At 45.1% G+C, this 16,341-nt stretch overlaps 1 protein-coding gene and 1 long non-coding RNA gene across 3 annotated transcripts in view; one reads left to right on the top strand and one right to left on the bottom strand.

The window, feature by feature from the left end:
* The window catches only part of Tspan2 (tetraspanin 2), a 37,541-nt gene extending 35,979 nt beyond the window's left edge, over positions 1–1,562 (bottom strand). The window contains exon 1 of one of the 2 annotated variants that reach the window (NM_027533.3): positions 1,267–1,562. In NM_027533.3, coding sequence (NP_081809.2) covers positions 1,267–1,335 — 69 coding nt within the window. In that variant the 5' untranslated portion in view covers positions 1,336–1,562. Of the gene's footprint in view, positions 1–1,016; positions 1,118–1,266 lie in introns of those variants that run through there. The other variant, NM_001243132.1, reaches the window with a different exon arrangement.
* On the top strand, positions 915–16,101 carry Tspan2os (tetraspanin 2, opposite strand). The gene is made up of 4 exons (NR_040588.1): positions 915–1,104; positions 9,235–9,333; positions 9,921–10,004; positions 15,885–16,101. It is a non-coding gene; the product is annotated as a tetraspanin 2, opposite strand (long non-coding RNA).
* Positions 16,102–16,341: the final 240 nt, after the last annotated feature.

Raw genomic sequence — 16,341 nt, 5'->3', positions numbered from 1 at the left:
CCTGGAGTGTGATGGGTGTAAAAGCCAAGTTGTACAAAGTCTATATGTATTTTTAAAATACAGGGGATGTCCCCAGGTACTGCCTCCAGACTGTCCATTGCTAGCCAGTGTTGGTCATGGCCACGCAGTCTCTGAAGAGCTTAGAGTTGCTGGAGTCACCCAGGCTTCAGGGCTGATGGGTTGGTAGTCACAAGTGAGGCCCATCGTTCAATAATTTATTACTTATCGTCCATCCAGCCTCCTCAGAGCAGATGGGACAACCATCGCGGCCAGTCCAGTGGTTTCAAAGCATCCCAAAGCATCTCTGCTCCTGCAGTTACCCACATCCCCTGAAGCGAGACTCGTGTCTTCCCTCAGGGTCTATCTGAGCAGCTACACTGGCTGGCATTCTGTTACTGGAAGGCCAATAGGGACTGTGCAGAATGGGCCTCTGACCGTTTTCCAGGGCTCGGGAGAGAGTATTCCAGGGATGGTACACCTCTAACTATGCCCTGCTAACACAGTAGACTGGGGCCATGGCACTCTCTCTGGCTGTCTCTATGCATCTCTACCCAGGGAATGCTGCCAGGTCTACACCACCCTGCAAAGTTGAATGAGATCATTTCAAGAGTACTGGTTGTACGCAGGGACCCTAGGGGGATGTTGCTGCTCTTCCAAAATCCCTCCATTTTCCAACCCCTCGTAAAAGAGCACCCACCACTGCCCACCCAGAAGACCCCCCCCCCCGCCAATGCCCAAGAAAAGGACGATCTTCCCCACTCTTTCAATTTTCTCTACTGTCCGTTATTTTCCCAACAAACCACCAGAGCCAGGCGGCGTGTCCGCACACTCTTGGTTGGGGCGCCACCCCAGGCAGCCCTACGGTAGGGATTTCCCTCCCAGAGCCTTGGCCCGGCCGCCGGGTTCCCCAGAGAAGGCAGCGCGAGAAGTGGGTGTGTGTACACAGCAGGATGCAGGGAGCACGGGCCGCCAGGCCCCCAGCCCTCGGAATATTGGGGCCCGCTAGATCCCCGCACCTGGCGCCACCCGCCGGGCGATGCCGCCGAAGATGATGGCTTCTTTCGGGGGAGCATCGCACCGTGTCTCCTCTTCTCATCACCTCTGGTAGCTCAAGCTTCTCTATGTCCTATCCCCCTCCATATGTCCCCTCCCTCTTTGTCTGCTTAGCGCCTCTGAACATCCTGCCCTCTCCTATGGCCCAACTCTATTGCGGTCACCTCCCCGGGGACCCTGGCCCCCTAACCGGCCCGCCGGTTCGGGTCTCACCCAGAACAGCAGGTTGAAGCCGAGCAGCAGATACTTGATGCACCGCAGGCCCCCGCGAAAACGCCCCATGCTGCGACCCCGGCGGCGGGCTCCCGATTCCCCAGGCCCGCGCCGAGCCCCGGGAGCGGCGGGCGCCGGTGGAGGGGCGGGGCGGGTTGGGAGGGGCGTGACCTGTGGGCGTGGTCTGCGGGCGGGGATTTGGTCGCGAGCGGCCAGCTGGCTGTGGCTGGGGCGCCCTGGGGTGGAGATCCCGGTCCCACGCACCCGCTCCGGCCCTTGGAGGTAGCACCACCTTCGTCCACGCTGGTGGGCTTGGGCTCCTGTAGCTATCCGAGCATATGTGCGCCCACCCGGAACGCGGGGTCCATTTAATCAGTGCCGGGTGCCCAGACTCCCTTGAGGCCCTCGATGATGGTTGAAGTTATCCTGCGTGTCTATGGAAACCTAGGGAGGTGACTTCAGATGGTAAAGCTAATAGGATCGGTGAAGCCGGTAGAGACTCTGTGGTGAGGCGCCAGGCAGAGTGTCCAGGGCTGCAGTTAAGCAGAGTCCTGCAAGCGCCCAGGCCGCGGGCGGAGGCCGCTGCTGGGGACCCTCCCTCCTGCCGCTGCGTTCCTAGAGGACTGTTACCTTAATAGGCAAGAACTGGGAGTAGGCGCGCCAGGCGGAGGCCCTGGGCCCTGACACTGCTTCCCACCCTGCCCAGTCCAGCCCACCAGATCAGGGAAAGGGAGTCAGACCTCTCACTCACATCCTGCTAGGTTTGATAGATCGGGGGCCTTGAAAGAAGTCCAGATTCTTAGGGTCTAGACTGAGATGTGTAGATCAGGGAAAGGGAGCGAGTTCTGTTTTGCTTTGTTTTTATTAAGCTAGGCGACTGGTGAAGAATCGGGCATTCACTTCAGTTGACTAAGTGTCTACAATATGTGGTGTCAGACGGCACGGGGGAGACAGGAAAGTGTAAAATCAGGGAGCTTGTGCATTAATTTAGCAACACTCTAAGTGCCAATTATAGGCCAGGCATAGTAGCAAGCCCTGGGGACACCAGAAGAATGCCAGGCTTGCTATCACATCTTTACTGGAGGGCACAGATCTGTAAGCAAATTTTTGGAACAAGGTGAGGTGGGTGGGCTAGGAGCTGGGCAAGAGACTGCTTCTGCCTTGACTAAGGAAGGCTTTTCAAGAAGACTGGACCTGATCCTAATTTGTAAAATAGGTGTCAGTAGCTGGGCAGTGGTTGTTCACGCCTTTAATCCCAGCTCTTGGGAGGCAGAGGCAGGCAGATTTCTGAGTTTGAGGCCAGCCTGGTCTACAGAGTGAGTTCCAGGATAGCCAGGGCTATACAGAGAAACCCTGTCTCAAAAAACCAAAACCAAACAAACAAAAAGGTGCCAGTAGAGAGAGCAGGGGGTCAGGGGAGGAAGCAGAGGAAGTACAACCTAGCCTGGGAGCAGGAGTCAGAGAGATGGCCAAGGTGAGGGGAGTCAGGAGCTCACCAGAACAAATCACAGAGGGCAGGCACTTGACTAATGTGACACATTACCCCATTATCTTGGGGCCTCTCTTTCCCATCTCAGTATGGAGATTGTACAACCTGCTTCAAAAGAGTTGTGAAGATTAAGGAGTTAATATATGTACAGTGAGATCAGTGAGGCACATGAGATTATGATATAAGGTAGCCAGGACCTCACCAACCATTCATTCAATTTCTTCCGTGTTACAGTCAGGCATATTTCCATCTTTGAAAAGCTAGTGAATTTTATTTATGAAACTGAGAAGGCAAATGAAAGTGCTGCTTCTGGTAGTAACAGTGAACTGGAGACAAAGATGAAGTCATTAAGTATGCGGAGGCGAAGCCCTGGTTTCAGTTACACTTATAGCTCTCTCTCACCTTGGTTTTGCTTTGAAAGAGGAACTAAATTAATAAGTGGTCTCTACTATCCAGTAGGCATTCAGTAAATCAACTGAGGGAACAGTAATATTATACTGTTGTGTTACATTGTTGAATTTTATGTCTGTAATATTTACAGATTATATATTCTGTAGTCTCTGGAAACAGAATTCCTATTATGATATATAATAAATCCATTGTTCTCTCATCCTGTAACCCTTGTGCATTTACTAGAAATGTTTCATTGCATGCCTAACGTGACACTTTTAGATCTGCAGTATGTACTGAACCCTTAGCTTAGTAACTTTTCCTGTTGCTGTGATAAAGCAGCAAAGGAGGAACCAGCTCACAGTTCAAGCGATGGAAGTTACCGTTACCGCAGCAGGAACTTGAGCTGGCCACATTGTATTCAATGTCAAGAATCAGAGAGTTATAAATGCTTGGTTTTGGAGCAGGATTTCAACCTAGGGAATGGTGCCACCTGCAGTGGGCAGGTCTCACCCCAATTAACCTAACCAAGCTACCTCACTTGTGTCTCCCAGCTGATTCTAGAGCTCATCAAATTTTTGATTGAAATTAATCATAAAAGTTCCCCTTCACAAAGTTAGGTCTTAGGCTGCTTTGCAGGGCTGGCTTAAGATAAGGGTGAGCCACTACTCCCCAACTTAAGGCAATCCTTTACCCTTGTAGTTCAGAAAATAAGCAGACAGGTGTTGAAGCTAATGGGATGGGAGCGGTGGCTCCTGGGAACCTGTTGCTCTCTCTTCTCATTGTTGTTGGGCATAGACTTTTGCTTGAAGTTGTATCCTTGATACCAGGCTAGGACAGACCCAACACTGAGGACAACAAAGCAGGATGTTGAAAAAACTCTAGGCTATAGATGACATTACTCCAATTCCGAAGCTACTGTTGACTCTAGTTTTTAGACCACCCCCCCCACCCTCGTGTGAGTGTGAGTGCGTGTGTGTGTGTGTGTGTGTGTGTGTGTGTGTGTGTGTGTGTGTGCAGGTAGCCACAGAGGCTGGAAGAGACTGTCAGATCCTCAAAAGCTGGAGTTATAGGTGCTTGGAAGTCACCTGATAAGATGGTAGGAACAGAATCCAGGTCCAGTGGAAGTGCAGGAAGCATGTTTCTTAACCACCCGCCACTTCTCCAGATCGACTTCAGATTTTAGTATGTGTGTGTATCCTATGTCATCATGGCTAAGAGCATCCTACCTAATTTTAAGATACATTATTATATTCAAGTAATGGATACATTAAATGTCACAACAAGGACATTAACCTTTAAACTGATTGCCAGCGCTACTGTGCTACAGCACTACATGTACAAAAAAATGATTATGGAAAATATTTTCTCTTCTTCGTCCCCTGCAACATTTTATTATTAGTATTTCTAGATATAAAACAAGCTCAAAATATCAGGCAGCAAACACCATATCACCATCATGTAGATTTCCCAATAAACATCCTGTTTTCGTCTCCTTACTTATATGTACAGCTGTTCGACTGTGTTTCTAGTTTTTGTTTGTTTCAAGACAGGGTTTCTCTGTGTAGCCCTGGTTGTCTAGGAACTCTGTAGACCACACTGGCCTTCAACTCACAGAGATCTGCTTGTCTCTGCCTCCCTAGTTCTGGGGTTAAATGTGTGTGCCACCACTGTCTGGCTAGCTGTCCTGCTTGTAAACCTCTTATTCATTTTGCTTTACAAGTGTTTTACCCCAATCTTTTTAGCATAGGTGACATTAAAGTCCAAATATTTGCTTATGTTTTTTTTCCCCCGTTAAAATAAGTCTTTGAAAATATGTAGATTTTAGGTCTACCATTTGACAGCGTTTGGGAACTAGCCAAACCCTGCTGAGGTTAGGAGGGTAATGCCAGGCATGGAAGGAAGGTGCTGTGCTTCCTTATAGGCAGTCTGGCCCCACATTGGAGGGCAACCTTGCTCTCACATAATTGACATTGTACGGCATTTATCCTCACACATTCAAATGGATATGAAAAATCATTTCTTCTAAGTTTGGACATTTTTTAATGTCACTTTTGGTGACATCAAATATTAAATGTCTTAAAGAAAATTGTTACAATGCTCGCTTCAATACTTGCAGTAGAAACTGCTTGCCAGTGTGATCTGCCACCCACTGTCATCTTTCTGAAAGCACACGAACAAGCTCTTCTTGAACAGGAGGAGTTTTACAGTTTTCCCTCTTCTCCTTAAACACATATTTTCAGGTAAATCTAAAATAAAGCATTTTCATGCTTCAAAGATTTTTTTCTCTGAACTTTCTTTTTATAACTTTTTAACTTTCTTTTTCATTTTGTCTGGACAAAAATGACTGCATGGCGGTCAAAATGAATTACTTTTTTTCTCTTGAGATCTGTAAGACTCCAAGTGTTAATTAGCTTCTTAGGGACCGAGATATCCTCAAAATTATTTTTAGAGTACCATTGACTAAAATAGCATATAGTTTTAAATGAACAACCATTAAACATCAAGGTAAGATGCTACTGACAATTCCTCTCTTTTGATATAACACAGATCTACTTTTGTTGATTTAACAGTGGGTTTCAGCATGGTGTCTTCATACATTTTGTGTCAATATACTTTGTTCTTATTCTTTCCCTCCTCTGTCATCCTCGCTCTGCCCCCCTTCCAAATGGCTCCCTTTATTCTTTTTTGTCCTCTAAGTCTTTCTTTCTGCTTTCTTATTAATATATTCCATTACCTAGTTCTCACTTCCCCTAGATTCTTTGTTTTCCTCTAATGAGTCCTTTGCTAGTTTGATGACCGACACTCACATATAAACACACACACATACACACACACATACACACACACACACACACACATCACCCCCCCCCAAACCACACACACCACACACCACACACACACACACCCACCACACACACACACACACACACACACACCACATACACACACATCCCACACCACACACACACACATCCCACACCACACACACACACACACACACACACACACTCACCACATACATACACATCCCACACCACACACACACACACACACACATCCCACACCACACACACACATCACCCCCCTACACAATCACACACATACACACACACACACCCCACACCACATACACACATCACACATATCACCTTCCACACACATCACACACCACACACACACACACACACACATCACACCACACACACACACACTCATATATGCATACACTTACTCTTAAATCTAGGCTCCACATACGAAGGAAAACATGGCATTTATCTCTTTGAATCTGGCCTATTTTGCTTTACACAACGTTTTCCAGATACAATTATTTTTCTGCAAATGTCATGATTTCATTTTTTTCCTATGGCTGCAAAATTTCATAGAATTCGTGTTCATGTAAAGCACATTTCTTTATCCATTCATATGCTGGTAAACATCTAGGCTGCTTCCACTTCTTGGCTGTTGGGAATAGTGCAGTATTAAATATGAACACGCAGGTACTTCTGGAGTATGTTGACCTGCCTGGTTCACAATAGCAGCACAAAAGTGCTCCCTTCCCCCACATCCTCGCCAGCATTTGTTGTCATGCGTTTCCTTGATGACAGTCACTCTGATTAGGGTTGAGATGCAATCTTGAAGACGCTTTCATTTCCATTTCCCTGCTGGCTAAGGATGCTGAACACCTTCTCCATTATTTATTGTATTATTCTAAGTGTTTATTGGCCATTTCTAGTTCTTGTTTTTTAACAGTCTAGTCAGTTCATTGGCTCACTTCCTAATGAAGTGATTTGGGGTTTCTTTTGTTTAATTTTTGGAATTCTTTGAGTATTCTAGCTATAACTCTCCAATCTGGTGGAAAGATAAATATTTTCCTATTCTGAAGGTTCCATCTTCATTCTGGTTTCCACTTTCTTTGCTGTGCAGGATCTTTTTAGTTGTGTTTAATCCTATTTGTCAAATAGAACTATGAAAATTCTTCCCTTGTTGGGATTGGAAGGGTTAGTATTTTCTTTTATGAGTTTATGCATTTATGAATATAAGTTATATATTGCCAGCCATACAACAGAGAGTTCAGCATAAATCCTCTTAATATTTTGGTAGTGTTTTTTGTTTGTTTGTTTGTTTGTTTGCTTGTTGGACAGGGTCTTATGACATGATCCTACTTGGCCATGAACTTGTGATCACCTGCTCTCACAGAGGACTAGAATTACAGATGTGCACCACTCTGCGATTCTCTAAACTCCCGAATTAAACGTCTCATTCACAGATTTATCTATTTTTAAACGTATTTATTATTATATTGTTTAAAGATTATTATATTTTGTTTCTTCTTCTTCTTCTTCTTCTTCTTCTTCTTCTTCTTCTTCTTCTTCTTCTTCTTCTTCTTCTTCTTCTTCTTCTGACAGAGTCTCCCTCTGTGGCCCTGACTGGTGTGGTGAAACTTGCTTTGTAGACCAAACTGGTCTTAAAATCACAGGTGCCTGCCTCTGTGTCCCAAGTGCTGGGATTAAAGGTGAATGTCACCTTGTTCAATAAAAAGTATTTTTAATGATTAATCTAATCGGTCACCTTTCTTCAATCTTATTGAAAACATAGGGTTGTCACCTTTTTAACATACAGGAATGTTTATTATTCACATTGTAGTTTTTCTCTCAACATCTACAAGTTACTGTTTTGCAAGTTGGTGGTCCAGAGAGTTTTACACCCGTGGAAAATACACCACAAATTAGGATGAGCAAGTGATAGATCCTTAAAGAAGGCAGGTCCTTAGGGGCACAGTGTCAATTGTGTAGGAAGAAATACAGCTCAGATGGAGTTTAGAACAGCATCCTGAGTGGGTGAAGAGACACCTCTAGTAAGATTTACATCACTATACCAGATGCCTGTGGTAAGCAACTAATAAAGAGAATGGGTTTTTTTATTAGATATTTTCTCCATTTACATTTCAAATGCTATCTGCGGAGCCCCCATACTCTCCCCCAGCCCTGCTCCCCAATCCACCCACTCCTGCTTCCTGGCCCTGGCATTCCCCTGTACTGGGACATATGATCTTCGCAAGACCAAGGGCCTCTCTTCCCATTGATGGCTGACTAGGCCATCCTCTGCTACATATGCAACTAGAGACACATCTCTGGGGGGTACTGGTTAGTTCATATTGTTGTTGTTCCTATAGGGCTGCAAACCCCTTTAGCTCCTTGGGTACTTTTTCTAGCTCCTTCATTAGGGGCCCTGTGTTCCATCCAATAGATGACTGTGGGCATCCACTTCTGTATTTGCCAGGCACTGGCATAGTCTAACAAGAGACAGCTATATCAGGGTCCTGTCAGCAAAATCTTGCTGGCATATGCAATAGTGTCTGGGTTTGGTGGTTGTATATGGGATGGATCCCCGGGTGGGGCAGTCTCTGGATGGTCCATCCTTCTGTCTTATCTCCAAACTTTGTCTCTGTAACTCCTTCCATGGGTATTTTGTTCCTTGAGAATGGTTTGTTTTGTCTAACAGTGTTGATGCTTCCTTGACTAGCAGGTCCCATTGCTTTGGGCCTGTGGTAAAGCTTGTCTTGGTGAAAGCCTATGATAGAGGAAGATTATTCACTTCACTCAAGGAAGGACAGGAAGAAGGGAAGAGATAGGGGTCTCATTATCCCTTTCCAGGCAGATCTGAAGACCCTCAGTAAATTCCACCTCCCAGTAGCCCTGAGCATAGGAACAAGCCTTTCCAAGTGAATCTTGAGGGAATGTGATGGTCACTGCTACTTGTCAACCTGACAGGATCTGGAATCACCTAAGAGACAACTTCTGTGAGGGCTTCTCTAGGCTCTGGGCATGCGTTTGTAGGATTGGCTTGCCTAGGTGAATTGATAAAGGAAGACCCATCTTAACCTTGGGCAGAACCATTCCCTGTGCAGGGAGGGGTCCTGGGATGTACAGATTGGAGAAAGCGAACTGAGGAGTGGCAGCCATCTTTGCTTCCCGGCTGTCTGTAACCTGAGCTACCTTAGGCTCATTCCTTCTCAGTCCTAATGAATTGTACTCCTGAACTGTGAGCCAAAACCAACCCTGTCTTCTTTCGGGTGTGTTTGTCAGGGTGTTGTATTTGGTTGAAGGAAAAGAAACTAAGACAGAGGACGTCCATATAAACCATAGCAAACACTTAAAGAAGCATGGGAGGAAGTGATCAAAAAGGTAAGAGGAAACTTAGAAGAAAGCTGTAGGAATAATGTTTCTGTACACTATGTATAGTTTACCCTTGTGTTATTCAAATGCTGATTTCTCTGCCATCATATCTGGTTTCAATCCAAGCAAGGCATTGTAATGCTTATACTAAGAATCTCCTGTCTGAAGTTTCTGTAAACAGTTCTTACCATTTATTCTCTACCTTGTCAATAAATGCTGATCACCCAATGGTTGGGTAGAATAAACAACAGGGCAGGATGTCCAGCAACCAGAGGAAGGAGAGAGGAAGAGAGGGAGGATCATCAAGGAGGATGGAGGATTTGGAGCCATAAGGAAGGGGTCTATAGAGAAATCATGGGAACACACCTGAAGCCCAAAGAGCCAGATCAATAACATGGATCATGGATTGGGACTGGGAGTCAGCCAGAGGAGCATAGAAGTCTAAGGTAGATAATTTAACTGCTCAGCTATTGAGGTACAGTTTTAAGCAAATACTGATTTATCTTTGTAATTATTGTGGACTAATGAAAGGTAAAGATATACAGCTACCAGATCAATTTACTGCTACATATATATTAAGAATAATTTATTTACAGAAAGCTGTGCCCCAGAGACAGAGAATTTCTGGAGAGAATTTCTGGAGGAGGACCTCACATTGCTTAGTGCCTCAGCAATAGTTGGTAAGTAGCAGTTCACTGGGTTTGGTGACCTGGTTGCTCGGGCACTAACGCCTGGGTTAGGACCTTTTTAGAAGGGCTGGGGAGGGCCCAGTGGATGGCAGGAAGTCACAGTGATTGACTTTCAAGAAGGTTGGCTGGGAGAGTGGTGGAGCAGAGGGTGGGACTGTTTATTTCCTTCTTTGTGAGTAAGGTAAAGATGTGCTTCCAGTCCCTGGGAAAAAGAAGAAAATCAGGAAGATGGGCCAATGAAGACTGACAGCAGCTGAGACAGGGCACTGCCAGCTCAACCGAAACGGGAAGGAGCAGGCAGAGGTGGACTTCCGGTGTCTCCTAACTGTAACCCCTGAGCCCTGGTCATCTGCTTTGTCACCTGTGAAGTTTTCTGCCTATAGTTTTGGTGCCTTGTACTTTGTATAGTGTGTGATTTATTGTTGCGTCTGGCCAGTAGATCACAACCTGGGTTCTAGCCTGGAAAGGCATTTTGGAAACCTGGAAGAGAAGAGGGGCTAGGCGGTGAGAGAAAGAAATGCAGCTAAGACAGGCATTCTGATCAAAGCTCAATTTTACTGTTCCACACGCAGTTATAAAGCAGGGGAAGGGGCCCGATTCCCGCCAATTAATCTTGGAGTCCAATAGCAGGGTGACCACGTGCACGGCTCCGAACAGCAAAGAGGCAGGTTCCAGCAGTGGGCGTGGCAGAACGATTGAGCGGGAAGCTCCACCCCTGAGCAAGCAGGTTTCAGGCTGAGGGAGGGGAGACTACAATTTATTACTTACTTTAAATTTTTGTTACATTTGTCTGTCTGTTTAATGTGAGTTTGTATCAGTGTGGCACATCACCATACATAGGTGGAGTCCAGAGGCCAGCTTGTGAGTGTGGCTTCTCTCCTCCACCATGTGGGTCCTTGGGGTAGATTGTCATACTTGGCACCATCTGTACTGGCCCTACTGTGTGGTGTAAAACATTAATTAAGAAACAAGGTAATGTTGCTCGATTTCCCAGTAGGTTGTAAGACAGTTCTGAGTTCTCAGCTGGAGTTTTGTTCCCCCGTGGGGATGTCCCTGGCCTTCTGCAGATCATCTCTAGACACTGGCACCTCGCTGATTCAGACAGCATAGCCACTAGCCTGTGATCGTGTTCCTGGGAAGATTCCCTTCACACCCACACCAAATTAAACACAGGTGTTTCCTTGCCCTCTTTTGCACAGTGAGTTTATTTCGAATCTTGAGACTATAGCTCCTGGGATGGGGCAGGTTTGGGTGGGGCATCCTAACAGACTATTTTAGTCTAGGGTTTCAGGCTTAACGTCACAAACCCCAAGCCATGGAAACTGTTAACAGAAACTCTGGGCAGAGGGGTGGCTTGGCCATCTGCTGACTTTCCAAGGTTCATGTTTTCACTTCGTTTTGACCTTCTTTTCTTTTTGTGGTAGCTCAGCAGTGTGTGTGTGTGTGTGTGTGTGTGTGTGTACACCTATTGCATTTATGTGTTTGTACATGTGCATGCATGGCATGTATGTATGTGTACACCTACTTGTATTTGTGTTTGTACATGTATGTACCCACATTTATGTATAACTATTTGCATTCATGTATTTGTGCATGTGTGTGCATGTGCATGCATGGCATGTATGTACCCATATGTGTGTGTTTATGTGTACCAATTTACATATATGTGTTTGTGCGTGTGTGTACATGTGCATGCATGGCATGTATGTACCCATATAAATATGTGTATGTGTGTGAAGTGCTGATGTATTTCACACAGCATTTTGGATTTAATGGAGAAGGTAGCTCAGATGTCAAGTGTGCCCTCCTGTCAGGAGAGGAAGCCTGATGTGCCTGCTGTCATAACTCTGGTTTTGATAAATACAGCACGAGTGATTTTTGGCTGTTGGGTTTGCCGTGTATGGATCTGGTTGCTATGTAGCTGCTGGAAAACAGTCTGTGGGCTCAGGGTTTCTAAACCAACCATTTTATGGATGCCCAGAGAAGGAAGGAAAGCAAGGGCTTGGGTTTGCTGATTATACACTGTCGCCATGGTCACCAGTGGCAGGGCTCTTCTCTTGCGATCTTTTTCCAGTGGCACCAGACAGCAATAGCTTCCTTTTCTTTTTTTCCCTTTCTTTCTTTTTTTTTTTAAGCTTCTGGTATTTGCTTCTGAGAAGAAAGGGTTGTTTGTATGCTTTGGGGACAGGTGGTTCAAAAGATGGGGCAAAGACCCAGAGAAGAGAGTTCACAGGAAAACAAACCGATCCTGTGGCTTAGACAGAGGGTTTTGAAACAACTGGCCTGCTTTAGTTTCACTTTTGCAGGGGTCAGATGGCAGAGGACCAGAACTGGCCCAGGTCCAGGTGGGAGCACTAAATCTAAATGTTTATCCTGCCTCATAGGTGACTCCCACAGGAATCCTGTGAATTAGAAAAGGCTCCTTTAAAAATTACAGAATATGAGGCAGGGAGACGGCTCTGTGAACAGAGGCACTTGCTGCCAAATGTGATTTTAGTCCCTCAGGGCCCACATGGTGGGAAGAGAGAAATGACTCCCTTGAGGTCCTCTGACCTCCACAGATTCTTCCTCTCATTGAATACATCTAAAAACAGCATGGACCAAGACTATAGCATAGTTTTAGCATGATTCCCTTCTCATTTATGTGTTTCAATGAGCTCCAAAGACCAAGACAGAAATGATCAGTATCTAAGTCCTTCTAGGTTCTAGAGAAGACCTGTGAGCGTTCACCATTGTGTATTTATGCAGGAGATCCACTGTAGAGAATTGGCTCCCATGGTTATGAAAGATGGAAGACTGCAGTTGATTTGTTGAACCAGGAGAGCCCAAGGTGTAGATTGACTTCTAACGAAGTGGCCTGAGACACAGGAGACCTGATTACATAAGCTTTGAACTGAAAGCTGGGAGGTCTGAGACCCACAGGAGCACAGCGCCCCAGTGAAACTCCCCTAACCACGCACAGCACTCCCCAACCCAGCCAGGCATGGGTGAGCTAAACCTGCATAAGCTGAGCTCTTGAGTGAGAAGAATTTTGTTCTCAGTAACTGATTGGGTGGAGCTGTTGGGTGACAATAGCCAACATACTGAACGCTATTCAGGAAAAGGTCTATATAACTTCCTAGTTTATCTTGGCCAAAAGTCTGAGAAATGATTCTAAGTTCCTAATAGGAAAATAGGTGTCATACGTGCGTCACAAATTGTTCACATGCTTTAAAGAGCCATGCTAAGATGATGAGCCTTTCATGTACATAAGATATTGACCGACTAAATCATATAATTACAAAAGGGAAGGGGGTATTTATAATTACTCAACTATAGATAATAAAATCCTTGCCCAGTTCCCACACAGTCAAAAAATAAATAAATAAAATAAAAATGCAGAAAGCAGACACTGTGCCCACGACTGTATCTGTGGATATAACCAATTGTACATCAAATGCATTTTTTAAAAAGTTGTGTCTGTGCTGGACAGATACAGACACAGCATGATGGCTTCTGTATAGCACCTACTTATATTTAAATACACTTATGTTTAGGTGGTGCAAATAAAGGAGAGATGGTTTGAAGTGCATGGGAGGATGTGTGTAGATTATATACAAATGTGCCATTTCCCACAAGGATTCGGGCATGTGTGGATTTGGATATCTGCAAGAGGCTGAGAGATCTTGATACCCTGGGTACTGGATACACTTGATACACTGAGTGGAAATTATCTCCAGTATATTTTAAACATTCCTACACAGAAATTGAAGGCAAGTAACTCCATATTAAAGGAGTGGAAAGACCTCAGAAGCACTTGGTAAAAGGGAAATTAAAACAGACAACAGTTGCATGTTTTCTCCATCTCAGAAAGCAGAGAGACTGACATCAAAATTCTAGTTGCAAGGTGGCAGGCAGACTAAGGCTCAAAAATAAACTGTTGCTTGTGAGAACATCCCAGTCTCAAGGTTAGCCCAGAAACTTAAGGAAAACGATACACAAGGCTAGCCCAGAAACTCAAGAAACAGATGCCTGACGTGAGTTACCAAACGTGCTGAGATGTGCGGTGTCTTAGCCTTCTCCCAGTTACAGGGTGGCCCCCATACCTAGGGCCAGTCTTGTTTTCTCGGCATGCGGAGGGAAGGCCTCATTCTAGGGCTAGTGTAAGGCACAGAGAACATTGCAAGAGGTAAGGGGCTGAACAGAACGTGGGAACTCAAGTGCAGTATGAAAATACTGGCAGCTTCTACTCGGGCTTTCCTTCAGTTTTATGATGTGGTAGCCATGTTTAAGGGGAAGGCTGCCTCCACCCACCTGCAGGGATAGAATGTAGCAGGCCTGAGGGGGCCATGGGCCACAGTCCCACATCACTGGCCACAGAGGGAACAGACAGGCTTCTGGTCTGTAAATTCAACCAACTGGGAATAAATGTGTTGGGGGAAAAGTAGCACCTGCATCTAATAAGTAAAGATGTTTTCTTGTCATTCTCTAAAGAGTATCACAGCTTGTTACATAGTATCACAGCTAGTTACATAGTATATAGTATATAATAGTATCAAACAGCTGGTTACATAGCATGGACGTGCATTAGGTTACATAGCATGGACGTGTGTTAGGTTACATAGCATGGACGTGCGTTAGGTATTATACAGAATCAGAATGATTTCAAACATATGGCTATATGCAAATACTATGCTATTTTATTAAACACCTGTAGATTTATTTCTTTTCTAAAAGATGTATTTTCTATTTTATGTTAATGAATGCTTTGCCTACATGTATGAATGTACCACATGTATGTCTGGTGCCCTCAGATACTAGGAGAGGGAGCTGGAGCCCCTGGACCTAGAGTTTCAGATGATATTGAGCTGCCATGGGGGTACTGGGAATTGAACCCTGGTCCTCTTAGCCACTGGGTCATCTTCACAGACCCACATCAGCAAATTTCTATACCTCAGGGTCCTGGAACCTCACCCTGTAGACATGAATGCAGACAACAAGATTTGTTTATACATGGAGATCAAGTTATGGTTTCTTAGTTAGCTGTTTATGGCAATGTACATGGGATATATTTGAAGAATATTGATAATATTGCTTTTGATGAAGAAAATTGAAAGAAAATAACTGAGTCAATCAATATTCAGGAGACAATCATAGAGATGGCACCGGAATATGACAGAAGTCGTCAGCAGGATGGGTGTTACCGTTCCATGGGGAGGGGGTTCACTTTAAGAGGGTCTGTACAGACTTTCCTTCATGTTCTTAGCATACACTCAGTTCTTCTTTCTTTAACCTTGTGCATGTGTGTGTGTGTGTGTGTGTGTGTGTGACTATGCACACACACACATATGCACAGGTCCCTGCACTCACATGCCCATACACGTGAGAAGACAAAGGGAAGATGTCAGGAGCCCTGCTCAGTCACACTCCACGTGGTTCCTTTGAGTCAGTGTCTCTCACTGAATTTGGAGCTATGCTGCCAGCCAGCAAACCTGCATGGTCTTCCTGTCTTTCTCTCCCTGACCAATGAATGGCTCGGGAGTTACAGACATGGTTGTGGATGCCCCGGTTTTTACATGGGTTCTGGAGACTTGAACTTGGGTCTGCCCAGCATACTCTTACCCACGGAACCATCTCTCAGTCCACACTTGCTTGGTTCTCATTGTAAATTCATCAGCATGTTTCACATGGGAGTGACATATTTGTAAATGACATACGTTCTGAAAAAAACAGACAGTTCTTGATTCTGGCATTGATGATTTGAGTATTTGACGCATTACATATCAGTCTCATCTATCTTTAGAGTCAGACATCCTTACTGTACCAAAAAGTTTTCATTTAAATGCATTGAAGGAAGTCTCCATGAAAGTGAATAGGGCTTTTTTTTTTCAGGAACTGTTAAGCTGGGGCCCCAAACCTGCAGAACAACACCCGAGCTGTGCTCCAGGGGATGAGGGCACCAGCCCAGAAGCACATGGAGATGCCTGTCTCACCCTGATGCCCAGCTCCTCAGCATGTTTTTCCTTCAGAGCTTGTCTACTTTCTTTGAAGCATTGTGGGTTTCTTAAAACATTGCAATCTGCATTAAAATGTTCTTCTTGTGAAAACTACATGTTGAATTAGCAAATTTTGGGCAAAGCTTGCCAATTCAGGAAGGAAATTGCTATCCCATTCCAGCAGATAGATCTCCTGCAGAGACGGGGTTCTGGCTCATCTTGGGTACTTTTTTCCTCTGGGCTTATTTGAAGACCCCACAATTGGGTTTCCCTGGCATGTTGTCCTTCCTGCACACCCAGAATCTCATCTATAGCCAGAAGAGACACCTTCGTTCTCACTAAAAACACTTCTG

The sequence above is a fragment of the Mus musculus genome, chromosome 3 (genome assembly GCF_000001635.26).
Source record: "Mus musculus strain C57BL/6J chromosome 3, GRCm38.p6 C57BL/6J".
Classification (NCBI taxonomy): domain Eukaryota; kingdom Metazoa; phylum Chordata; class Mammalia; order Rodentia; family Muridae; genus Mus; species Mus musculus.
The sequence above is the reverse complement of the archived record's forward strand: the minus strand, read 5'-3'. Positions and strand labels throughout refer to the sequence as shown.